This window comes from Grus americana, chromosome 2, assembly GCF_028858705.1.
Source record: "Grus americana isolate bGruAme1 chromosome 2, bGruAme1.mat, whole genome shotgun sequence".
Classification (NCBI taxonomy): Eukaryota; Metazoa; Chordata; class Aves; order Gruiformes; family Gruidae; genus Grus; species Grus americana.
The window spans coordinates 123,994,480-124,021,965 of record NC_072853.1 but is presented as its reverse complement, the minus strand read 5'-3'; the positions used below and the strand labels follow the sequence as shown (position 1 = coordinate 124,021,965).

The 27,486-nt window shown below is 39.1% G+C and overlaps 1 protein-coding gene across 4 annotated transcripts; it reads left to right on the top strand.

The window, feature by feature from the left end:
* The first annotated feature begins 793 nt into the window (after positions 1–793).
* GPD1L (glycerol-3-phosphate dehydrogenase 1 like) lies at positions 794–27,285 on the top strand. Of its 4 annotated transcripts, none has more exons than XM_054816176.1 (8): positions 794–912; positions 5,953–6,130; positions 7,489–7,629; positions 11,323–11,461; positions 12,663–12,775; positions 20,378–20,611; positions 21,006–21,112; positions 24,275–27,285. In XM_054816176.1, exons 2-8 carry the CDS (start codon positions 6,023–6,025, stop codon positions 24,369–24,371), a joined length of 939 nt encoding a protein of 312 aa, XP_054672151.1. In that variant the 5' UTR covers positions 794–912; positions 5,953–6,022; the 3' UTR covers positions 24,372–27,285. The 4 variants fall into 4 exon arrangements, with proteins under 4 accessions (XP_054672151.1, XP_054672149.1, XP_054672150.1 ...); XM_054816174.1 differs by having other exon boundaries at positions 795–938; XM_054816175.1 differs by lacking the exon at positions 794–912 and adding an exon at positions 1,014–2,927.
* Positions 27,286–27,486: the final 201 nt, after the last annotated feature.

The following is a 27,486-nucleotide window of genomic DNA, read 5'->3' as shown; positions in this document are numbered from 1 at the left end:
TCTAATAGAAAAAGCATTTCAGGTACAGCTAACACCATCAGGCCCCATGCAAACCACTTAGAAAAGGTACAAGAGTAGTAGTTTGCCACAGCTCCCTGTAATGAAAAGCTCAAAAGGGTATTGTCTTGATACACAGTTTATTCTAATAAGGAGAGACAGGCACCATCTTTGTACAGAGGCAAGAGCATTGTATTTGAGTGCTTCCAGGTTATTATTAATTACAGCTAAAAGTGTCAGATACAACTCTGACAAAAAAGTTTATCACAGTTGACTCAAAACCATCCTACCAAACTGATAACTCATCTGCGTTTTTTCCTGCTGGAGAAGCATGGGAGAGGGAGAACAACATGATTTTGACTAAAGGCTGTGGGGAAAAGAGTATCTGAAAACACCGGTATTTCTCTCAGTAAGATCCCCCTGGGCCTGACCTGCTTTATTACCTGATACGTTGATTCCTCCACATCTGGGCGCTTCACTGACTTACTCTGAAGCTACTCAGTGCTGCTCCGACACTAAGAGAGAGCAAAAGAGTTTTGTTGTGACATATATGACTGGAATATATGCTATTAGTTGAGTAGAAAACAGTGACAATAAGGATACGGCACAGTACCTTCGGGACTGCCAGTTTCCGTCGAGAGCTCCCGCCACGGAGGGCGAGGCTAACGGCAACGGTTAGCTCCCTCCGTGGCGGGAGCCCTCGACCCCTCCACAGAGCCGGCAAGGGTGAGAGAATGAGCGACGCAGGGCGGAACTACACTTCCCGGCAAGCCGCAGGGGTGAAGGGAGGCGAGAGCGATCCCCTGACGGCGGAGGCGGGCGAGTGTGAGGTAGTCGCCTCACGGAGCTCATCGTCGCGGCCATTGGCGGCGTGTGGGTGGCGCTGTGATGGCGCTCTCCGCGGCGCCCCTCAAGGTCTGCATCGTAGGCTCGGGGAACTGGTGAGTGGGGCGGCGGCAGCCCCTGAGAGGGCTGACACCTTAGGGGCGGCCCCGGTTCGACTTTCCCTGAGGCCCAGCCTGCCTTGCTGTCGTTTTCCGCGCAGCGCCTTCGTTCTCTCGGCCCGCAGCCGGAGGTTTTCGCGCCGTGGCCGCGCTCCCCTCGGGGGTGGCGGCGGTGAGGGCAGCCGTACCCCGGAGGCGACGGTCTCGGTGCTGGTGGTGAAACACAGCGTAGCTCCCAGCAGGGCTTGGTCTGTGGCGGGCTTTTGGGCGCGCTTGTGCCGTACGGGTGGGCTTCTCCAGCCCTCGGTCTCCCTTGGAGGCAGAGGCAATTCCCTGAAGTAAACAGAGGGAGAAGCGGCAGAATCGAGCCCCCTGGTTTGTCGTGCTTGTAGGCACCCGTCTGTTCCGTGAAGAAGTTATTTTAGGATATTTTTAATGGTATTTGTTGTGTGGTTTGTCCGATGTCAGGTGACATAGACGTTAAAGATAACGTGTTTTGTTTGGTTTTGTTTAGCAGGTCATTGCTAATTAAGCGCTGCCTGTAGGGCTTCTGTAACAAGTCTGCTCTCCAGAAGTGTTGCTCGGGGTTTCCTATGTTAGCTGTTTTCCAAGGTAGTTCAAAGAAAGGTTACGAGACGCTAGGTTATTTGAAATACCTTTTATTTTTAAAATGGATTATGCTGAGGCACACTGAAGGCTTGAGACAAGGTTTTATTGCTGCGTCTATCACTAGTTCATAATTAGATGTAAATAAACTTACTGTTGTGTCCACCAGAAGCGATAGATTTATAATTCTCCAAGAGGAGTATCATATTAATAATCCTTTGTCTTGCTTCTTCAATTTCTCTACCATTCCTGATCACTGTTTATACCCTGGGTCCCTATTTACAATGAATAAGTTAATTACAATGTATTATATAAATGTATCTTTACAGTTTGTCACTTCAATTGCTAATGCTAAGCATATATTATTTTGATAACGTTTTTTAAGATGTTAAATCTAAACTCAGGGGAGTTTGGTCTAGAGCAAGGTACTGCATTTTATAAAACAAAACTTAGCAGTCTTGTCAAAGTGATCTTAGACTTGTTGCTACCCCCTGCCCCCTCTGTGCAATTGGCTTTTGGTGCTGTTTTGCATAGTTAAAAATATCAGTAACTGCTAAGTCGTGTTTTCCTTTGTGATGGCTTGTTGAGGGAATGTCTGACATTTCAGTGCAGCATTTCTTGCTTTGTTTGCACTAGCTTATAAGATGAACAGGGAGATACTATGTATTGCAGTATATGTCAGAAGGAAATTACGCAGTTAGACCTGTCTTTTAGGAGTATTGTTGCTGTTCTTCCATACTTGAAATCTAGCAAAAAAGTTTTACAGAAGTTTGACTGCATTTGTATTTGATTTACTGTGAAACATGCTTGCAGAACCAAAAGGATTTGTAGATACTATCTACAATAATAACCATGGGCATATATATTTTGTTTTCACCTCATTGGATCAGTTTAATAACAAGAAAAGCTCCTGCCTAAAGGGATGGATATTCGAGTGGCAAAATGCCCATATATGCGAAGCTGAGAGAAAGAGATAATGCTATTACTGGGCATCAGCTTTTTTCTTTCTTTTGGGGATAAATGCATTCAAATAACCGATAGCTTATTTCATATGTGATAGCAGTGTGGCAGGGTGTTTTTTTGTGGCAGGAAAGCAGAAACCAAAGTAATCAAAAATGTTAAATTACAAATGATGTGCAACAGGTCTCCCATCTCCCCCTCCTCCCTCCTAAATGTTTCTGAAAACCATAATTCTTGGAGACGTAGGTGGTTTCTTCCTTGAAGTCCAAAGAACGACAGACATCAAACTCTGACTGCAAAGAGCACCGTGATTCAATAATATATGCAACCATTGAACTAAATACACCTGTGTGCATGTAAATGCCTTTTTGAACTGGGGCCTGTGGTCCTAAAGTGGAAGGATTTAATGCTTAAAAGCAGGTAAATAGAAAAGAAATTGAAGCACTTACATGCATCTTATCTTTGATATTTTGGGGTTGTATATTTTTGAAGGCTGGATTACGGGAGTGCGTGACTGGTATTACCTAAATTGTTAAGTGTGTAAGCAGTTGAACTGAGTGGAGTTTGGCATCTTTAGCAGTTTGGAGACTGTGGGGTTTTGGGGTTCTGTGTGAGAAGATTCTGTCCCACAAGTGCCAGTAACTGTACAGACGTCTTTGCCTTCTCACAGTCCTTTAACCTGTATCTGGGATGAAAAGAAAACAACACTGAAGGAGCTTGGCACGACAGTGACAGTTTAGAAGGGTTGAGCTAATCACCTTGGGTAATAAACTTCCAGTCAGACTTGTTTGGTCTGTTTGCTAGAGGGAAGGTCACCTTAACAATGAAGTTGACTTGGCAGAGGTCACTCGACACCTGATGGAAGATCATGGGACCGTACAGATGGCTCGCAGGGCATAGAAAAGCAGGAGCTGTGCTTTTTGCTGGCCTTGCCCACTTAGGGTTGGTCAGCTGGTGGATAAGTGATTGTATTAGGATCTTTAAGACAGGGGATAAAATAAGCTTTCTTGAATGTGAAGAGAGTACTCCTTGGGAATGTGCCTTGGAGCCTCAGAATTCAAGGACAGTACCCAGATTCAGTTAAAACACTGCAAACGTTGCCTCAGACATGTACTATAGCCTGCTCTTCTAGTAACACTTCCAGGGCAGGTGAACAAGGTGTGCATAGCCAGAATTTATCCCCATCTGTTTTGCTGAAACCAGTCCTTAATTAATCTGATTGCCCAATTTGAACAGAAACTGTAGAGTTTGGGAAGAGAGAGGAAGTTACCAGGACAGACGAACTTGCTGTAGAAAAATGAGGGGTAAAAACTGTGGCTTAACTGAGGTGATTTAATAGGGACAAGTGGTAGAGCTAAAGTAAATAGTATTATTTGCATATTGTGACGTCCACTAATGCCGGTATCAGGGCAAGTTTAGGAGTTTCTGAGTTTTGTACTTAACTTTTAAAGTGATGAGGGGAAAGCAGACCAACTATAATATGTCGTAACAGTGAAGGGCAGGACTCAAAGTGCATGGTCTTACTTAGTGAGGTCAGATAGAGTTCTTCAGAAGTGTTAAATAAGAAGTGTATGTGATTTTATTTGGGTGTACCTGTGGTACTCATTGCGAGGAAGAGAACTGCCGTTTGGCATGCAAATAGTTTGTTGTATTAGTTGAATAGCGTTAACCATCCCTCAGAGCATGCCAGGGTTAAGGTTTATGAGGGAATCTTTCACTATGGTTTTTCTTGTGTAACTGAGCTGCTGCAGGCACCAAGTCTTGCAATCTGGCTCACACTAGAGCTGTTATTGCTAGGAATAAATTGGCAAGAATTCCCGTTCCTTTGCCTTGTGATGTGTCAGGAGTATACAAGGTGAGCCAGACATCCCGGTAAACTATTTCAGAGTACACACTGAGGAGTATTAGGACACAGAAGAGAATATAGCCTTGCCTGTTGGATAAACAGGTGTCAGAGCTGGTATTTCACCTTGCATAGAACAATCTTAGACTTGATGTCAGTTGTTTGACCTTGCTTAATTTAGTCGTACAACAGTTGTTGCAACGTAACAGGAAATGAGGAACTAGAGAAGCGGATCAGGACAATGTTCTTGAATTCAGGAACTAAGATGAGACAAATATTCACTTTTTTAATACTACATGCAAAGACTGAAAAACAGACAGCCAAGGCATTTAAATGTTAAATAGTAATGGAATTAATGTCTTGAACAAGTAGTATATGCTGCCAAACTACACTGGCAAGCTGTTTGAAAATCCCAGTCAGACAGTTGCTGAATCAGTTATTTCTGTCTTCCTCTATCAACACTAAGCACACAGAATGTGTAGTGAAGTTCAGAACTGAAGAGAGAAATTTGCCAGGATCCAGACTTTGTATATAAATCTGCAGTAGTAAACGTGCTTTTGTTAAAGGAACACAAAGGACTTTCTGAGGAACACATAACTGTGCTGTGTCAAATATGATTCATACTGTTTGTGTGGATCTGAAATTTGGGGGGTTGAGCTGGTAAGTTGTCTACCATTGCAGCGGAAACCACTCTGTGCATGCAGATCCAGAATATGAGCTTGATAAGAGGTGGCTGACAATTGTGGCTTCTGTATCACCTGCTGAACCCAGGGGAATTTGTAGTGTGTGAAGTGCTATTAGAGAAATAAATCCTAGTCTTTTAAGACATACAGTTTTATGGTTTAACTGAAGAAGGTCTACTTGAGATACTATAGTTTTTTCTGCCACTACTTAGCAAGTGACCTTAGGCCTGTGATAGCACACATCTTTAATACAGCACAAAGAGTTGTGCCATATTAAAAGCTCTTGGAGCAGAATGAATCTATTTGGTTTAGTTGCCAGCTATGAGTTTATTACATGCAATGCCCATAATAAATTTAGGGGAGGGGGTGAGTATAACTAGATTTGAAAAGTTAAAGTGTTTGTATATAACCATATTATATTATATTATATTATCATTTGTTATAACCATAAAGCTTACAACTTATGCATTTAAAGCCAAGAAGCATTCGTATCTTGCATATCAGTATTGTACAGCACTTGATGGGTCAGTCATCTTAGCAAAGAAAGCTTCCCATTTCTTAAAGGTGAAAATGATCCATTTTTTTAAATTGAGTATGTCACTTTTACCACTGCTTTGAAGTTATAATCCATTTGATTTATGGAAATACAGTAACCCAAACTCTCACTGGATAGCCAATAAGCAGACAAAATAAGTAAAGATGTTTTCAATAAATCCTTCAGTCCCACCTACTCTAGATATATTTGCAAGAATGCAGCACATGTGAATGACTGGTGTATTTTTCCACTTGTTTTACTTGATCAAAAATGCTACATAGTAACTAGTCTCATAACCTGTGAATTTCTGTTTATTTTAAAGACCATCTTTCTCTTTTAGAGCAAAATATTTTTTTAAGAATATTTTTGTTTTCTTTCCTGCAGGGGTTCTGCAGTTGCCAAAATAATAGGCAATAATGTAAAAAAATTGCAAAAGTTTGCTTCCACAGTGAAGATGTGGGTCTTTGAGGAGAATATTAATGGGAGAAAACTGACGGATATAATAAATAATGAACATGAAAATGTAAAATATCTCCCTGGATACAAGCTGCCAGATAATGTGGTAAGAGGCTCAGAAGCTAAATTCTAGCTACGGAGGAGAGGGAATATTGCTCATGCTGTGAATGGAGGTAGAAATTTGTTTTGTTAACAGCTTTAGGGTTTATAATATTTCAGACTGTATGCTATTTTGCTGATGAGATCAGAGATTTGAACAAGTAAGATTATTCAGTTATGCAGGTGGGTAAATCCAATGCACATACTCTTCCCCCCCCGCCCCTTCCAGTCTCATTATTGTCTTTATGTTACTTCAACTTCTGTATAGGGAAGCAAATGTGAAAACGAAGGCAAGATTAACAGCTCTGACCATACCCATTAAAAAAAAAAAATTGGCCTCAACTTTGGAAGGGAGCTAGCTGGTCAGCGAGAATTGAAGTAATTTCAGGTACTCTGAAAGTCTTAGAAAGTATTACAGGATGAAAGCTAGAGTATTTCTCAAGCAAACTGCAAGCTCTTTGCAGTTTATCTGGTTCTCAGTTGCGTTTCAACTATGTATGGTCAGATCAGCGCGTTAGATGTAGTATTGCCAGGGCAGAACAGTGGTACTCCACATCTGTTCTCTGTTTGTGTAACATGATGGTGGGTGGGCAGGTGGACAATTGCACCAAAAACATAATAGGAGGAGACTGCAGCAGCTAACAACTCGGTAGAGATTTTGGGCAGGAAAACCATGAATTGCTGTGAATTGCAATTTTCTCTTTAACAATAATGCTGAAATCCCGTTTCCCCAGCCTTCAGCAAGTGTGGTGTTTCTGCTGTCTGCTACCTGCTTGTTGGAGTTCATTCTCTTTATCAATAGGTCGAGCTTATTGATACATTGTAAACCTGAGTGTTATTTTAAGATGGTCATCAAGTGTTAGGAAGAGTGGAGTCTGGCAAGTGACTTCAAAGTAGGTCACCTTAAAGGGTAAACAAAATCTATGAGTACAGAGAGAGTATAAACTAGTAGGTGTAAGAGGCCTGGAGAAGAAATTTGAGTGTATGGGGAACTAAGTAAAGAAACCACTTTTCTGCATGCAATAATTTATCAAAAATCGAGATTATTTTGTCAAAGATAAGGCAGCTTCTTATTTTATATTTTCTTACTCAGTGCTCGTGTGAATATTACAGAGCATTTTGAATTTTCGTTGCACTAACCACGCTGGTGGCTGCGCAGACACCCCTTTCGAGACATGCAATAGCTTGTTTGAAAGCTTATATTCTTTTGCTTTTCTGGGAAGTTTGTGTTACTGCTTATTTTCAATGATAGTAGTTTGTAGCATTCAGTATAAGACCAAAATGTGCTTTTACTTACCAGATTACACTTGTGTGTAGTGTTAATTTTATTAAGTTATGTGGCCTTTCTCTCTTATAACTACACAGGTTGCTGTCCCAAACCTTAACGAAGCTGTACAGGATGCAGACTTGCTGGTTTTTGTCATTCCCCATCAGTTCATTCATAAAGTCTGCGATGAAATCACAGGACGAGTACCCAAGAAAGCGCTCGGTATAACTCTCATAAAGGTATAACGTATAATAAATACTATGCATTAATAACTGAGAACTTGATATTTTGATACAGAAAGTCTCTTTGTATTATTCACTTGATTGTTCCATTAAACCTTTCTGGATCTAAGATTGGAATTTGTCTCAGTCAGACTTTTAAAAAGAAAGAGGGAGTGAATATGTTTTGCACCACCAAGCTTTCCAGTCTTTTATTTGTTGTTTCCAAACACATCATTAGATGCAGAACAGAGCACGAGCATAATGCTTTGATTGTTAATGCACATCCCACACGCTGAGTTGATCATTTTAAGGACTGCTGAGAGAATTTCATGTGACTGAGAGGATAGTGCTCTTGTTCGTATCAAATATTATGTTGCAACAAAAGAGTCTGTTCAGCATGGCCCAAAAAAGAGAGTTCGAGCATAGGAAATAGGAGAAGGCAGAGGTGCAGGAAGTGTTTCACTGGAGTGTTTTTGTAGTTTTGATGGCAGGAGAATTTTTAAATGTGGATGGGGTTTTTTTTTTGTGGTTTGTTGTTGCTTTGTATTTAGTTGAGAGTAGGCCATTTTCTCAGCACACATTCCCTTGTTTACTGAAAATGATACATCTATGGATCTGTGCTTAAAAAAGAACAAAACCCCCGTCACTACTTACTGCAAGTTTGTCTCTTTAGTTTGGCTAACTAAGCCCATCAAATCTTTATTGTTTTGTTAGTGCTGACCTGATATATTGCTGAGATGTATGAAAAAGTAATACTTCTCAAGTGTACTTGCTGCATTTTGTAGAAAAACTTTTCATATTGTAGAAGGATAAAATAAGGCAATGTTAAAAGAGCTGAATGCATAGCATCAAAACTACACAGCTGTCCTAGATGCCCTTAAGTTTATTGCTTTGAAGTTGTCCATTTATGCTTCTTTCTTCTGTAAACTCCAGATAAACTTTATACTCCTGTAATTTGCTGAATGTGATTTATGTTCTAATGTCCTTAGTGATAGGAGTAACTAATGAAATCGGTGGCATAAATGAGAATTTATGTCAGCATATCTGAAGTCAGAGTCTGGGCCTATATTCTCTTGGGATTACTGCTCTGGGTATTGATTACCAGTGCTTTAATGGAGTGTTGATTAATGGCTGTGTTTAAAAAAAAAAAAGGGGGGGAGGGGTACTTATCTTAATAAAAATTTAATACAAACTGCAAACAAACAAAAAAGGCCCAACAAAACAAAAAGCCTGTACTTAGTGTAGCGTAAGTAAAATAGTGACACTTGCTATGAAGTTGATTACTAGGCAGCTTCCCACTGTCATGTTGGGACACTGCATCAGTAGGCGGTCTCTCAAAAGAAATTAAGAAATTACGTGAGGCCCCTTTTAATTTGTCAGAGAATGCAAAGTACATGTTAGCTTTTATGAAAAGGCATAAATGTGCATCATTAAAAGTATCATTTAAGAAGAAAGGGCAAAGATTTAACAGAACAATGAAACTAAGTAGTAGAGGCAGGAATGCATTCTTTCCTCTACTTTTGCAGCTTTATGCTGTTTTCATCAAAGTCCTATTTTAGTGGTCTCATTACGCTCAACACTAATGCTACTAAAGTGGCTTGTGTTAACTTTGGCAGTTAAAGTGCGGTTCTGCTCTGAAAAGTATCATTAGTGGGATGTCTTGTTTCTGTGCTTTCTAAATTGCTTGGCAAGTTAGCACTGTGTCATCTTTTAGTCTTTTTTTCTTTTTTTTTTTTTTTGACAGTTTAATCTTCAAGCAGAGCCTAACATCTGATAATAAAACTGAGTCTTTGGGGTAAAAAAGACATTTGTCTGCTGGTTAATCTGCATTCCCATTGAAACGTTTGCAGCTGTGTTGCTTTACATAAGTTCTGATCACTGGTGTCTATGAAAACCTAACAAATCATTGTGTGGGTGTGGGGGGGAGGAACTGTATACAATGTGCAGTGAGCACAGGAAGCAGGATAGGTGGAGGTCACTCCGCATACTCTTCAGGCAGCCTCAACGTCAATCTCATTTTCATCTACCTATATACAGGCCCCAGTGATTGCTCTGGCAGGCATGTGAGGATGCAAGCATTAAGACCACAAAATTGGACTTGCATTGACTGGAGATTTTCACTGCCCAGTGGAAGTTCCCATGTTGGAGCCTTGGTTTTTGGGGGAGGGAGGGGTGTTTGTTTTTTCTCCTGTCATCTTGTCATTCAGTATTGGATTTAACTCTGTAAGAAACAGGTGCGGCTCTCCTTGACTTTGTCAGAAGTCGCATCTGTTTCATAGCAGGGCTGAATTTGGCACCTAAGCCTCTCTGATCTCCTTTCACTTGGATGAATAATTGTTGTGTACATAGTCACATTTTTGGAGTTCTTCCCAATGTGTGCATGCTTTTCCATTTATTAATTGCCTGCTTAAGAGGAGGGGCCTTATAGTTATTTTGTGGGGACGTTTTTGACACTGTGAGGGAAAAATACAACATATCTATGTGTGCTTGCTTTCAGATTCTTTCTGTATGGCTCATTAAAGACGAGAGAGCGAGCTGTGCATTAAGTGATACAGATTGAAAAGTAATGCAGAAATGCAAGCATTGTTGTCTGTAGTTTAATTGACTGGTTTTATACAGGCATTTATGCATGTCTCTTGTTTGCACCATGTTGTTTAAGGAATAGCACCTCTGATCTGTGGAAATGCAAATTACTGCCTGCCTGAAGTGTCACTACTGGCAACATAGAAGTGTGTGTATATGCATATCTGGAAGTAGTAGAGGATGACACTGCCTTTTTGCCTTTAAGTCATAATTCAAAATTACCAATCCCCAAAAGTACTAAATCCCCAAGATTAAAAAATAGTACTGTATAAAAGGTGGCATGCTGTGGGAAAGAAAGACCATTTCAGTAGCTTGTCTGCCATGTCCCTGTCCTAAAAACTCAATAGGAGTCTACATTTAGCAGGGTAGGAAAAAAAAGTTTTGTGAGAAGAAAGTGGTACCAGACTGTCTTCTCTGTTGCAGCATTAATCTCTGGGGTGATGTTTTCTAAGGTCCTATTTCTGCCCCTACTTTCATGCTTTGTAAACAGTGTTTTATAGATACAGATTAAAAATATCCTTAGAAGTTAAATTACTCAGTTGTTCAGCTTTCTACATATCTGTGAATGGCTTTTCCATTTGTAGTAGCATTCAAAACGATTAAACTGGGTTTCAACTAGTAAACTGTTGTTGGTATTATACACAAGGGAATCTGATATTTCAGTTGAGATACCTCTTCACAAAACAAGTCATTGGGATGCCATTTTGTGAGTTTTGGTGCAATTTCAAATCCAGGTGCAGGCCTGATTCACAACTGGTGGATTGATGATGCTTCACTGGTTTTAGTAAGTATACACTGATAATAAGTAGCTGAGATTCTGAACCAACAAAGCTGAATATTCGGCACTTCTTAGAATCAGGGCTTTGATTGAGCACGGAATAAAAGCTGTTACCATCATCGGGAGTTTAGTGCTAATTCTTAAGGTGTTACCTCCTATGAAAAGAAGAGCTTAGAGATGTCACAACAATAGCAGAAATTTCACCGGTAGCAAGTCTGTCATCTTTAGTCTCTATCTGAATAGGCCTTGTTGCAGTTCCCACCCATGGACAAGACTAATTATGATGTGCTTTCTTCTCTGCTGTGTCTAATGAATAACTTTTTAGTAATTCTATTTAATGTTGGCTGCAGGGAATAGATGAAGGCCCAGAGGGACTCAAACTGATCTCTGACATTATTCGAGAGAAGATGGGAATAGACATCAGTGTGCTGATGGGAGCTAACATTGCCAATGAGGTGGCAGCAGAGAAATTCTGTGAAACCACAATAGGTACTGTTCCAAGTAGAATGTTTCAAACATGCTCATGTCCTCACAGTTGCACGCCAAATAGCTCAAATTTTGTTGTTTTCAATATTAGTTGACTGTTAGCAGAAACTATTGGGTTCTTCTTATTTCAATGTTGAGTTTCCTAGAATGTTTACACTTCCAAAAGTATTAGGACAATACCGGGAATAGAGAGAGGGAGGAGTGCAATTTTACCTCGTCTCACTAGGGTTGTGGCCTTAACAGGTGACATACTAAGTATGCTTTTCGTCACCCTCCACATAACAAACTGCTTTATTTTATTACTGTGTGTAAGATTTTTCTTGGGTCTGCATGGCTTTATATGGAGAAATCATTTTGTACTCTGTACTCCAGTTCAGGTGTTATGGTCGCAGATAGTACCTTTATGCATGTTTGGGTTGTGGTTTTTTTAAGGTATCAATATCTTATTTTAATTCCTCAGAATAATTAGTTACCCCAAAAGCTAGACATGGTTTTAATTCTATGTTGATGTCTGCACACCTTTGCAGCATAAAGATGTGCCTAGTCTTGGATTAGATAAGCGTGTGTGTGTGTGTGTGTGTGTGTGTACGCATGCAGGTAGTCATACATAATAGCACAGAGTTCATGTTAGTTTTTCAGTGTTAATTTTTACTGTACATTTTTAGCTTTCTAAACTCTCATTATCAGCTTTTGCATTGAACTTATTTTTGAATGATTGAATTACCTCCTAGTGCTTAGAAACACTTGTCAGTGGCAACATGCTCAATTAATAAAACAACCTTGACATGCCTTTATCAGTAGGCATTTTTCTGGAATGCAGGCCTTAAAAATAATTGTTAGAATTGCTCCTGCTATATTTTTAATTCACTTTTGTTTTAATTAATATTAACTGTTCTTTTTGAAGAGAATTATCAAAAAAAAAAGTATAGAGAATTATCAAAAAAAGAGTACAGAGAACTAATGGAATTGTTATTTAGAATCTGTTGCTGAGCAGACAATGAATTAAGAAGTCCAGAATAACTCAGTGCAGAGCTTTTAAGTTGCAATATAGACATGTCCTTAGTCACTTAAAACAGGAGTCTGTTTAGGATGAAGATAGAACAACCTTATGTCTGGTTTTGAGTATTTTGGCTTGCACGGGAAATGCTAAATAATACCCAGATAAATTATTCCTTTTTTAGCCTTCCGTTCTCTCTCTCAACAGGCAGCAAAATCTTGGAAAATGGCCTTCTCTTCAAAGAACTCCTGCAGACTCCAAACTTCCGAATAACTGTAGTAGATGATGCAGATACAGTTGAGCTTTGTGGTGCTCTGAAGGTAAGATTAACGGGCTGCGGTTGGTACACAGATGGAACGACGCTCTGTGTAGAAAAAAGAGAGTATTTTCATTTAAAGAATTAAGTTTATTGTGCTTTATATAACATGTAAAACTACTACATAACATTTCCAGAAGAACCGCTGCTCCGGAAGGGAGCAGCATGTTGTGAGAGTTGGCTTTTAGACCCTTGTCTCGCCATCTCCCAAGTTCTCTTTCTACACCTTTCAGTTAGCTTACACACAGTCATGAAACAAGTGTTGATTTCATCTAATTGGTCAACATTTCTAAATCCTTTTTAGTTCCTTTTTAGCAACAGTGTGTTCACAAAAAGAAAGGGAGAAAGAAGTTGGCATTAATCCTTTGTGTCTGTTGACAAAACTATTCCCCTCTTCGTTGACTTACATGATGCGAGCACTCTTATGTTTTATATTTTGTGGGCATACACTGCATAAGGTTCATGTGGATAACCACATACAGAAATGACCTAAAGAGGAAAAAAGTTATTTTGGACAGTTACTCATCTGGATTTTTTTTGGTAACAAAATTGATGCTGACAGGAAGCAAAGGCTAACTTAAACATATTCTTATTACTATTTTTTTCAGGTTAGTTCACAGTCCATTTGTGAGGAAGGCTTTAGACGCTTGGCACCCTGGCCAATAGGACTGTGGTTCATGTTATCTGATATCTATCATGGAAGCATTTCTGATGGGTGTAGTGGTTTAGTAGATAATTTGACTTATTTTTTGGTTTTTATGTTTTGGATAATTATTTTGTATTGCTTTGTTTTCTATGTTGAAATTATGTGTAAGCTGTACCATTCACTTGCAAAGTTACCACAACAATGACTGATGTATTTAAGCTAAGGAGTTCTGATTCCTGCTCAGTGGGAAGGAGATTGATAGCTATAACAACAAAATAATTTTTGGCATACAGGTTTTCTTGATAATTTTGTCTTGAGAGCTGTCATACTGGAAGTCCTAGAAGGAGGAGGTCATGGGTCTGTGCACTGGGCTAATGGGATACACTTTGGTGTTGCATGCTTTGGAGTTACTGTGTTTATAGCAATTTCTCAAGATTGTGGAGCTTGTAATTTGGCTCCACAGCCTTTGCTTTAAAATGTTGTGGTGATGTGGGAGGTTAGCAGGAAAGAAATCCCTGTGTACAGACCCATGAAATTAGTCAAAACGCTTTACAGATTTATTTTTCTTTGAAATGTGCTCAGCCTGATGTTTCCTGGCTAGCTTAAATTCTTGCTTGATAGAGGAGTTCTGTCCCAGGTAATTTTTATTCCAAACAAATCTCGTGAAAGAGTGCTAGGGATGACCATGCACATCAAACTGAGCAGCTAGTCAGCAGATACTGAATCTCCACTATAAAGGTCCAAGTCAGGCAAGATACCAATATCAATTAAATAAATTGTTGTTCTTGACCTGGAAAGATACTGAGGTGAAAGTTGTTATTTTCTTTGTAGCCTTGTTTTATTCCTACCTCCTGCTTCATTATTTGTCATGCATCCTGAAGACCAAAGTCTCTAGTTGCATTTCTAAAAAGCTGTCTATATTCTGTGCACTCTGGTTTTGATTGCAGTGTATTTTGTTAACTGAGTTGAGACTTCCAAAGAAATGCATGGCATGAGCTCTAAACAAAAAGAAATTAAGGACAGATTCGCTTGTTTAAAATACTGTGGATTTCTTGCCTGATTAAAAGGCATGAACTGATATAAAGTGGCATAGGTCAGTCATGCTAGTATAGGTGATGTGTTTTAAACATACACCTCTTCCTTAATCTCAAAGAAAATTTTATTAAAATCATATTTTTAAAAGTAATTTTTCATTTAAAACCCTTCCTATTTTAATCCTGAATCTTGTGCTGACAGCATGTAAATAATTTCCTGAGCTGTTTTTAACTCAAAAATTGCAAAATTTTATTAATGCATTGGTAACATGTATGCCTCTGAAAGAAAATTAAGAAGCTAAAATTAAACAGATGGGTATGTTTTTATTGCCTGTGCAAAGCAAAATGCAAAGCTCAGATGTGAATAGTGAAATGTAAACGAGCTTTTTTTTTTTTAGAAGTTGTACATTCTTATCATTAGGAGAATTGGTTGCTAAGGGTAGCAAGTGCTTTGCTTTTTTATGATTGATATTCTTTGTAATAAAAAATGTGAAAAATAAGCATATCTTCATGTGACTGTTTTTAGGGGAAAATCTACAGTGTAGCTTCTGTCAGCTGACCGTTACTTTATTAAACTTGGAAAGTTACTTCATGGAAACAAATAGTAAAAATTAGCATCATTTAACTTGCTGGAAGGAAGAAGTGCCTATTTCAGAAGATTACAGAGTTGTGTTGTGTGAAGACACAGGTATAAAAAGAGAGGTTCTACTCTCTTTCTATAGCAGTGCCAATTCAAAATGTCAGCAGTGTCACTGCAAACTACAGCTTAGAGGACAGAAGTAAGCAGGTACACATGCCAGTCCAGAGTGTCTTTGTGGATGTGGAAATAGTAAAAGCAACTCCTGTATTGGTATTCAAAGGATGAGAAATAGTACGCTATGAGAAACAGTATGTTCTCCCAGCTTCTGCATTTTTCTATAAATACCAGCTTGGGAAAAGGAGACTTTTCTGGTATTGCTGGCATAATAGACTAGATCTTGTTAAAAGTCTATACTTACCTCACTCTTTATTTCCGCAAGCCTTTCTAAGCAGGGAAGACTTTCATTGTGGATGGTTGCCTAAAGGTTGGGAAAAAAATGCAGAAGGGTAACAGAGAGTGCTCTGAGCACAGCTTTCCCTTAAATAATAATGATTTTAGGTTTGAAATTTGGTTCTTTGAAGCATATTTGAATTCAGACTGTAATAATAGGTATCGCAGCTGGGTGATCATGAAAGAACATGTGCTATTTATATACATATGCGCATATATATATCGAATATCTACTTCATTTACTGTATTTATTTTGTGACAATGGTCTGATGGAGATGTACTGAAGTACAGAAATCAACGAGTGAAACTGCAGTCTTGCGTCAGCTTGGAGACTGGCTGAATAGGCAATGGCAGTCACTTTACAAAATCTGATGACAGTGAGGAAGAACAGCTGTCTACAGTAACTTGTTGGCTGTTAGAGAAGAACATGCCAAGCACTTTTTGTTCCAACAGGATTATTTTTCTTTTGAGGACTGAAGCACATTTCACATTTATTTGTTTGACCTTTTCTAAGGGTTGAGATCAGAAATTAACAAACTTCAAATTTGGATAGTTCAGTTTCAAGGTGTCCAGTTGGCTTTACAGGCAGCCTGACCCAAGGCCACCTACAATTTCCAGCTGCCATTTGCCAGATGATGGAAGGGGCCTTCCCAGGAAGTGCTTAAAGGTTTTGACACCCCTGTAAGAGGAGTACGTGCAGTTTTGCATACATATGGATGTGCTTCTGGATGCTGATGGATGTGATACTGCAGAGTAGCACAGACCCAAGGTTACCACCACTGAGATGTCCTTAGTGCCTGTGCCAGTGTGTGACCTTACAATCAAACAGCAGGGATGTGAGGCAAGACTGAGCTGGTATATAAACCTAGCAGCATACTTGAGAGGCAATATAAACATTGATAGCTGCATTCTTGGGTGTAAACTCAACTGGAATCACTTAACCAGTGCAACGGTGACAGGGGTGAGAGAGAGGGAAGGTGAAGCGAGAATCTAATCTCTGGATATGGCAAAATGGCCATGCTCCAGCAGCCTGATGTATTTGTTCAGGGATCTGGAGAGTTAAACTCCCTTAAGTGGCAGCAGACAAAGACAAAGACAGAGGTGACAGTTACTTTAGGAAGGAGAAGGAGCAGCAGCTGTGGTTGCCTTTTAGGTTCCTTCAGGCACATCTCTAAATCTTATGGCTCCAGCTTAGCCTTAAGCAAAGAAGTGAGAAGTAGAATGATGATTTATTGTTTACCAGGTTATGTAACCCAGCGTTATTACTTACAAAGGTGGTCCTGCCAAGTATGTTTATGGCAGTCACTGTTGGAGAGTCAGTCTAGGTAGTGTAGAAGTCGATTGTGGTAATTACTCTTTCCTGAGATTAAGTGGAAAAGAAATCCATTATTTACATTCAAGTTTGCCAGGAGCAAGCAAGCAGTTTATGCTTAACCTTTCCGACAGTCCTGCTGATACTGTCTTTGATTTGTTGAGTCATCTTCATTTGACCTCTCTCAGCCATGATGTGAAGCAAGGAGCTGCTCCAAGTTCATGTGTAAGTAGGAGGGAAAGCAGGCTGTGCTGAGCTGTGACACTACCTCAAAGAAGGCTGGATGTCCTCAGTGAATTAACATTTCTACTTAGTTCTCTAATGATCCGTTATGGAGAGCTAATGGTTGCCTCAGAAATGGCCTCTGAAGCTATCTTCATGAGCACTCCACAAATTACTGTAAACAGAGTAGGACTGTAAATTGGGTATTTCTGAGCACTGACTGCTTAAGAGAACAATCTGTCAGCAAAGTCTGCAGACTTGTTAGCCTTGGTTTCTTGGTCATCTTTTGACCTTGCATTTGTGACCTCTGGTATGTTTGCAGCAGGTCACGTGCAAGTAAAAGACACTTTTTCTCATTTATTCTGACACATACTGTGAGCACAGCCTGACATCACCATTTCTTTTCTGGAGCATAGCTTCACTATCCTGGTGATAAAATAAGTGAATCCAGTCCTTGCTCATGTTCTAGAATAACTAGGACTAGGACTGATGCCAGCTTCTGGATACCAGACCAGCTAAAGACTCACCTGTTAGTGCAAAGTATTTTAGTAGCTTAAAACCACATGCAATATAAAAACACCCTGTGCATCTTTACTTACAGGATGTATGCTTTAATGTAAAGAACTGTTAATGCTGAGATGGGGAAATGTGTTTGCTCAAGCATGAAGTGGTTCTGAGAGCTCTGAATCCCTCAGGCCAAGAGGAGCATTATGTTACAGTCGTTTTGGGGTGGTTGTGACGGTATATTTGAACCTTTGGAACAAGGAGTTTTTCTGTAGGCTAAAGTTGTCCTTGCTTATTGGGCTCTCAGACCCCCATGTTGTGTATACAAATACGGTCAGTCTTTGAGCTCATGGAAACATGGCACTCTCCTCTTGCACAAATGTATACCCATTGCATTTGCAGGAACTCTTTTAGCTTCAGGTGTAGGCTTTGGCAGTGGCAGCGTTCAGGGTCAACCATATCAGATACAGAAAGATGTTTTTGCCAGATAGGTATGTGATTCTCGCCCCACCGGTCTGCTTCTCAGAGGATGGCTATAGTGCTAGTGCCATTAGGCTCTCGTGTTAATTTGCATTTTGCTTATGCGTCTTCCTGAAACAAACGCAGCTTAGTGCCTGCACCCAGAGATTCCGAGTACCAAGCTGCCTTTTTTGGGCTTGTTTTGGACTGAAAGATGACTCAGTCTCAAGTTTTGTGAGATTTTGTTGTTGTTTTGTTTTTGAGTGGCTGGTCTTTCAGTAAGGTGTAACTTTCAACGTGGTATAATGCAGTTCTCTACAGTATATTAAACACCAGGGAGTTGTCATAGATTCTTCAAGGATTTAAATGAAACCAGATGGTAGACCTTGTAAATTCATAGTTGTGGCCTGAGGGTTATGTAGACCAGAATATAAAAGACTCCTAGGCATGGGTGTGTGTTCTAGAGTATAATCAGTTGTATTGTTTCCTCATTATTTGCAAACTATGTGTAAGAACATACAGTGGGGACATTATAAAAACGAGGAGCTTAATGTTTCAGAGTTAGACTCACAACTTCCCTCATTTTCTACCATATTTCCTCAGAAGTCTTGGTATGACTTGCTTAAAACAGTATTTCTGTTGCTCCAGAGACAAACATTGCAAAAAGTAGAAGTAGACAACAAAATACCATGGGCCAAATCATACTGTAAATTATGATCAGGTAGGCCTCTTCAAAGTGGAAAGTAAAGTCAAAGCAGGCAAAGTTTGAGAGAAGGGGCAGCTTTAGTGTTGGAGTGTTCAAGATGTACATGGAAAAAGCACAGAGGTTGTTCAAAAATGTTTTTGGTTTTAGCTGAGTGTTAAATGCATGTGTAAATTCTATTTAAATGGGTTATCCCATCTGAAAACTTTTTAAATACCTGTTTGACTTCCTCTTGCTTTGCCACCAAATGAACAAATATTGGAGGTTGCTCTGGGAGAGGCATCTGATGAAAACACACTTTTAATCACCACAGCCAAGATTTAAGCCAAGATGATCTAAGTACCAGCCTAAAAGTCTGATCGTTTTTTGCTGCTTCAGGTCTAATGTTGAGATATCTGCCTGCAATTTTTAAGGTCACCATTAGATCTCAGCTAGCTGCTCAAAAAGCAATGACTTATCCTCTGACCTCATTTGATTTAGAGTCACCTAGCCATGACTGGCCACACAGCACTGCAGCTGCCTGCAGTTTTTGGTTCTTATGGTCCAAAAAACAAAAGAAAGCTGGCTGTTAATCAGCCTGTTGCTTTCATTAGCAACTTCTGACTGTTGCTGTTTCTTCAACAACAGTTACAGTTGATTTAGTTGGTTGGTTTTCCCCTGCATTGGGTGCTACATTAGCTGCCATGTTCGTTCTCTTGTGGTTTCTGTTGACGTCACTGCTGCTTGCTGTTGTTGCATGCAGAAAGGTATTACTACATCTATTGCTTCCATGTTTGCTTTATCAATACAGCAGAATGCCACCTTTTTTGGAGTGCTTTGAGTTTTGATAGGGTTATTTTGGGAGTGGTTTAGTTTTGGGTCTTTTTGGTAGAGGCAAACTAACCATGGCTAGTCTCTGACTCCCAGGCCAGAAAATAGCTGTTATAGTCACTTTATTCAAACACCTCTCAACTAATCTCTATGTTCGTAAACCAAAGAAAGGACTGTATAGCTGAAGAAACAGCACATTCTTTGTAGAAGGCTGTCACCAGGACTAAGGAAAAAAACCCAAAAACCCCACATCATTTTTTGATTAGGAAAGGTCTGCCTGTGTCACGAACCTTTTGGGAATACTTGATTAACTATTACTGTTATAGGAACTCTGCATACGTAAAAGGGCTGAATACTATTAGCTTGGCTGAATTTGGTCCTTTAGCATATCAGTATGGAAGTCACTGAATGTTTCTTAGATTCAGTATTACTTTAATCATAAAGAAAATATGGATAAAAGGGCTGTGGGATGTCAGTCTAACTTGACCCCTACCTCAGGGCAGGAACAGCGCAATCTGGATAAAACCCTGTTTGGGTGTAGTGTAACCTGCTTGTTCTTAAAGATAGTCAATAATAATAGCTCCACAGCCTCTGGGGCAACTTGTTCCAGAGCTTTAACTATGCTTTTATCCTTGGAAGTACTTAGTAATCTAAGACCTGTCATCTTTTTTTTTTTCCTTCTTTTATTTTTTTAAAGGTTATCCAATAGACCTCAAAATCCCAAACCCAAAAAAACCCAAAAGACACCCAAAACAACAACCTAGTCTTACACTAGTAAAGTGACAGCAGTTCTTAAGGACATCTGCACTCTGTCTTTTAGTGTCTCCTAGGATTCTGTAAGCAATAATTGACTCATTTCCCATTTGCTTTTTTCTCTTCTTATTAGAATATAGTAGCAGTAGGAGCTGGGTTCTGTGATGGCCTTTGCTGTGGTGACAATACCAAAGCTGCCGTTATTCGCCTTGGCCTAATGGAGATGATTGCCTTTGCCAGAATTTTTTGCAAAGGACAAGTGTCTACTGCCACTTTCCTGGAGAGCTGTGGAGTTGCTGATCTCATCACAACATGTTACGGTGGCCGGAATCGACGTGTAGCCGAAGCGTTTGTTAAAACTGGAAAGGTACCTTATTCACTGGGTGAAATCCATTGTTGTACGTACAAGTGCACCTGGTTTGTTGGTGTAATAGTACAGTTATCTGAGACATGCTAGCTGTACTGAGTGAGTACCCTTCTCTTTCCCCTCATTTTTGAGTTTCTTACAAGGCTAGAATGAGTGTAAAGGTGTTAAAAAGGAGGGGTGAATAAAAAAAACAAACTGGAGGGATAAGATGTTGGGAGATGCACATTGAAGAAGGAGAATATTTACAAACAAGAATATAGGAGAGTATTATATATACACTTTTGAGAAAGGCAAAGCCCTCGATAACATCTTTTTGTTTTCCATCCAGATGATGTTGTCAGGTTTATGAAAACTTTGTCACAGCTCTCCTTTTCTCCCTTCCCCCATTGCTTAGTCTATTGAAGAATTGGAGCAAGAAATGTTGAATGGTCAGAAATTACAAGGACCACAGACTTCTGCAGAAGTGTACCGTATCCTCAAGCAGAAAGGAATGCTGGAAAAGTAAGTAAGAACAGATTAAAAGGAGATATTTGGAACTTGCTTTATCTCCATAACTCTTTTTGCGTTTTTAGTCTTGATATCTTAATGAAGGTAATAGCCAAAAAGAAAATCACTGTAATGAGTTGCTTAATCCCCAGTTAAAATCAGAGAGAAGTGAATAAAACCTCAAAATAATATTGGTATAGATAGAGTTAATAGTGTAACATTAAATTTGTGAGTGCCCTTCTGTTTACAGAATGCATTATTGCCTCCTGCTATCATAGAAAAGCATAGCAGAGTGTGTTTCAACATGTGAAAAGAATAAAATACATGAAAATAGAAGCTGAGCTTCCTAAAGAGAGTTGTGAAGAGGCTCTACAGCTCATTTCATAGTAGTAAGTTCATTGCTTATCTCCAAGGAGAGGATCTTTGTTACTAAGGATGTTTATAGCTGATGAGCTGAAAAGAGTGGCTGCGTCTGTCTGCATCTATTCTGGCTTAGGTACTGCAGTTTTCTTTCCTAATGTGACTTCGAGTTTGGTTTACGATATAACCTGCCATTGCTTGTGTAGGTCAGGTTTTTGTGGCATGAAATTAAGCAGGTTGTCCTGGCTTTTTCATTTGTATTCGTTTGAGTCAGAACATATATGATTCCTAAAGCCACACAGTAGTCTCCTTATGAGATTAAGGGATGCATTATCTCTATCTGTTCCTGTTTGTAGATGAGGCAAAAGCAGAAAATAAATGACTGCCAGTCAGAAGACCAAGCCTTGTTACTTTTTTTTTTCTCCAAAGCAGTTTTTAAAGTCTAGTTTTAATGGATCAGCTGCATTAAATTGCTTATTTTTTAACATTATCTTTGGGAGTAAGGTACCCCAGTCCGTCTGCAGTGTACAGTAATTAAGCTAACTGCAGAAAAAAAAAATCTAATTAAAATATTGGCTTGAGTCTTTGCTGTTTATGATTCCCTAAATGAGACAGGATGCTGTGTTTGGGGTTTTTTTTTGTTTGATTGGTTGTTTTTTTCCCTGTTCTATCTTACAACAAATAGAATGCATTATAGAAGACTTGGGGTTGTGTTTTTAATCAAAAATATGAAAACGGAGAGTTGCTAATTCCTGTTTGGTATACCACATATATATATGTCAGTTCTTTGTGGAAAGGTCTCATTCAACAAGACTTTTGAAAGCAGCTCTCTTGCTACTACTTAAAAACGCAAAACACAGTAAACCAGCCATGGCTTCAAAGTGAAGAGGTAAGAGTCTAGTAGGAGTAAAATTTCATACTCTCACGCTATAAAGAGTCCCAAGGCTATGCAGAAATACGCAAAAGTCAAAGTTCAGTAGAAGAGCCTGGGTAGCACGGTTGATGCCTATTGATATTTACAGTGCAATCTGTTTTTTCATTTCAACAGTTGTAGAACTAGCCCTCTTAATGTGCTTGGACCTAAGCTGCATTTGGAGTTTGCTGGCCCTGAGCCTGCAGTCAGCCTTAATTCTGCTTTCCCCATGTGAAGTGTGGCAGACCTGGGCACAATAGACTAATGTTCTCTGTGATAAACAGCAAGAGTTATGTATCAAGATGTGTTTTGTAGTAGTGGTACTTCTTCACTGAGAAGTAACTGCCTGTGCTGTACCTAAAGCTGTGTGAAACTTGCTTTTGCTTCAGAAGGTTCACGTGTTTTGTGGCTGCCTTTAGTCAAATTTGAGTGTAGTGATAGGACAAGAGGTAATGGGTTTAAGCTAAAAGAGGGTAGATTTCTGTTACATGTTAGAAAGAAATTCTTCACTGTGAGGGTGGTGAGGCACTGGAACAGGTTGCCCAGAGAAGCTGTGGATGCCCCATCCCTGGAAGTGTTCAAGGCCAGGTTGGATGAGGCTTTGGGCAATGTGGTCTAGTGGAGGGTGTCCCTGCCCATGGCGGGGGGGTTGGAACTAGATGATCTTTGAGGTCCCTTCCAACCCCAACCATTCTATGATTCTATGAAATCTCACATAGGCATAACAAATCTTATGTTAGTGCCTACATTTAAGTTTTTACGGTAAAAGCAAATTCAGCCCCCTCCATGTTACACAAAATGAGTGATAAGTGAGGCATGTTACACATTTGCATTTATTATTTTTTTTCCCTGCATATTAGTAGTAAGGGTTTTGCAGCCTAAACAGTGTAGCATTGGATTTGAAAGAGCAGCTATATGGCTATATGCTAATTTTGGTTCTACTGATGAATTAAAAACAAAAATCAAATCAGTGGGATTGACCTGAAATAGTTTTTGCTGTTGCTGCTATGTTTGTCTTGTTCTCCACAAAAATAAACCGAGAGAAATGGATCATCAATCCCTCAGGAATTAACTATTTCACCATCTCCAGTATTTCTTATTTTTTATTTCAGTCAAAATAACCTAGTGTGTTTCATCAAAATTTATCAATTTATCAATATAAAAGGCCACACTGAAATGGCATATTTATTCTGGTGAACAGATAATTAATCCCTAAAATTGACCAGGCTCTGTATGAAAATGGAACTTGTCTGGTTGTCACTGTCCAGGATGGACAGAAAGCAAATATAAATTTCTGTAAAACATCTTGGCTGTACTAAACCTTCAGATTATCAGAGAAGCCTGAATAATTTGAAGGTTGTTGGAAATGTGGCCAATTTAAAAAAAAAAAAAAAGAGAAGAGAGAGAGAATTTAGTGTTTCAAAATCCACATTTAATTTTGGACTTTTATTAAAAACTTGACCTTCAATTTCTTCTTGGGTCTCTTTGTGCCATCTTCTGCAATTGTATTATCAAATTAGTGCTCAGAGATAATGTATAACTGATGTGCCAGTCATCCTTTTTAACCATAGGTGAGTACCACTGTAAGAATGTCAAGGAAAGATTGTGAGTGTTTTTAATTTTTTAGATCACTTAATGGTTGTGCCATACATAATGAATGTTGCAGACTCTATTATAGCTAGCTAGGCTTCTGAGAGTGACTAATTTGAGAGATGCATGTAGGTTCTGTATTTATGTAGTGCTTTTCAGCCTGGCGTTAGCGCTTGACGAATACTAAAATAAATTGATTTTTCAGTCTCTCTCTTTCCCTTCCCTCTCCTCACTTCATTTTATTTCTTTCATTTAAGAAAATGTTACAGAATAAACTTACACTGCATTTGCTTTCCCCATGCTTATTTCCTCAGGTTTCCACTATTCACTGCTGTGTATCAAATCTGCTATGAAGGGAAGCCTGTCAGAGAGATGATATCCTGCCTTCAAAGTCATCCAGAGCACATATAAAATCAATCAGGCCATCGTACTAACGCAGCTTTCTGCCTTTCAAATTTGGATCTGGGTTCAAGTGGATGTATCATTAAGCTTTGTTCAAAGCTGCTCACTAGGCAACAGTAACAATGTGAATGTCTCGGAATGGGTATTTGTTTTTTGTTACGCAGCCTCGTTTGGCATAGCATGCAGTGTTGGCTCGGTGATTGTCATTTTACTGGCTAAAATACAACTGTTTTAAGATGCGCAATGCAAAAGTTGTGCTACATATCTAGTGTGTATATACAAGTGTTCTTCGTGTGTGTTCCTACACCATAAAACACAATGTGGTGTTGTCTCTTATTAAGGCCTAGTCCAAAATCCACTGCACACTGTGGGAAGAATCCCACTGGTTTTCATGGAGACTGCATCAAGCCTGTAACCTTGAAATATTAGAAGTCTTTCTATTAGAACTTGGTTTTGTTCTGCATACAAATTGAAATTTTAACATTCTGCATGTTTATGATTATATTAATTTAAGCAATATTAATGCAAAACAAGAGGTAGCAGTTATTTAGAAGGGATATTTTAATGAACTCTGAAGAATATTTTGATTTTTGAAAGTCTTTAAAACTGTCAGACTATTTTGAAACCAATTTCTAAGTGAATTTAAAGTTTTTAATTACACTGTTTTAAAGGGAATATGCTAGAGGGGGGTCACTACCTCCCCTTCTGTTTTTTAATCCTTGCATTTTTGTATTTCTCTTTCTCCTTTGCCATTGCCAGGTGCTAGGCTCTTCTAGAATCCCGTTCCCCAAAACAAGTGGGAAATGTTAACCTGGGGTTTCTGAACCCTGGAGCCTATGGTTCATTTTAGTCTTTAGTCATTTTAGACCACCATTCTGTGGTCGTTCTTCACTGCTATTGTTTGGTGGGTGGAGAAGGATACTCTTGGGTATCCACTGCTCAGAATTGTCATGCTGTGTTTCTAGCTTAACCATCAGCTATAAAGTGTGGCATTCCACACAACACTCCAAGGAATGTTTGGGGAATTCCCTGGTAGATCATGCTCATGTTGTCAAAAGGGTTATGCACTAGTACGCCGACTGCATTCATTTCAGTGCCTGCCAGTGACCGACATCAACTGGACTGTAGACCTGAACCAGCCTCCCCAGAGAAATGATGAATTCTGAAGTTACTCTTTCACTGGACAAAACTTTAATGGGTGCTAGATCAAGTCCTTTGTTACCAGTCTCCCAGAAGGCTTCTCAAAGGCATCTGTCTCTCTTATTCCCCAGGTATCTCAACTAGGGATCTTTGCTTTATGAGGGAGGTTTATTTTATTTATTATTGGAAAATTTGTGATTTTATGGAGTTTGAGGATGGGGTTGGTTTGGTTAGGTTTGTTGTTTTGTTGGTTTTTTTTTTTTAAAAGCTTGATGCAAGAGAAGACAGATAAATTACATCTGTCTTGCTTTTATTGTATACTGAACTGTGTGGTTTTTTTGGTTTGGTTTTTTTTTTTTTTGGTAAAATATATGCTAGGTACTTAAAGAGAGGACTCATTCTTGCAGCTGGGAGACAAGGGTTAGCGTCAAGGATTTTTCAGAGCTCAACAAGAATGCCCATCCGCTCTGAATATCCACTCCAAACCTCTGAGCAGTATCAGAACTGTTGTTCACCGTTCTCAGTGATGTTTTTAGACCAGAAATTGTGAACACAAACCCATCCTGAAGCTTTAAGTTGTCATTCAAAACTTGCTAAAACAACGGGGATGCCTGGGAATAATTGTCATACGTAGCCTGGATTCCTCTGAAATAGGTGAGCATTGGGGCAGCTCTGTGTAGACAGGAAGATGCTTCAGCTCAGGGGTACCTTTTCTTTTGCTCCTTCAATGTTTTGCATTAATTTTTGGAAGATCTTGTGAATGTCATCAGATAGTCATCGATGAGAACAGTTATTTTGCCTTATTTCTGATTTAGTGCTAAATATAACAGATGGCTAGAAGTTAAGTAACATCGGATGTTTGTGGCAATTGAGAAAATCACTGGTAGAGCTGACTTGGAGTAAGCACTCTGCTCAGACAATTAAAAGGATGTGTTAAGATTGGAAGTACTGTTACAGTAACGCACACGTGGAGCATACACTCCTCATTACTGCATAACTTTTGGTGTGTCTGCTTATGCTCTGTGGTGTTTTTTTCAATACCAAGCTGATTGGCTTTGCCTTTATATGTGTATATATACATATATATAGAAACTTTTTTTTACATGCAGTATGTAGAACGGTAGCATTTTGTAAGATACATAAAGGGCTATATGAGCTAAATGTGGTAAATTAATATATATTTTAAGATTATTTCTTTATTATTCCAATACTACTTCTACCACTGAAACCCCAAAATCTTAATTGTTCTTGTTTTATACAGAAGCCTATTCTAAGGCAAATCCTGAGAAAAGGTTTTTATGGAATTCTTTCCTCCAGTCTATAATGATATTCTTGTTCTTTTCAGACAAAAAGTGAAGTTTCAGTAACTAAAATTATTTATTTAAACTTCTATAGATACTTCACCATTTGTATTTGGTTTTCAGTGCTTGAGAACATTCAGCTTGGCACTAGATATTTTTTCCCCACTAATATTTACTGCTCATTAAAAGACTGTGATGTGATACTGGAACTGAATGATTAGAATCCTGTTCTACAAACACTCTGTTTTGCCTAGTACCAGGGTAGTCTTACTGAAAATACTAACCCCTGTGTAAGGTTTTTGCATACAAGGTCGTAAATTTGTAACTAATTCTTGATTTATGAACATTAATTATGAAGGAAGGCATTATCTTCTAATGATACGTACTCAACTTGCCTGAGATGTGTACTGATTTTTGTTTGAAGATTGTGAATGTATACCCGTTTGAAGAGTTAGTACCAATAAACATTTTTGTCTTGGAAATCGCTTTGGTTTCTGTTGCCTCATTCTACATAGCTTGTGATTAATATTTTATTCACTTGATGGAATGTAGGTTTTTATGGATATGGTATGAACTGATAGCAGATATGAGATTGCCGTGCAAGAACTTAAATTTTAAAAGGAACTATTTGACATCCAGATGTCAGCATTTTCCTTTCTGTCCATTAGTGAAACAATTACGCT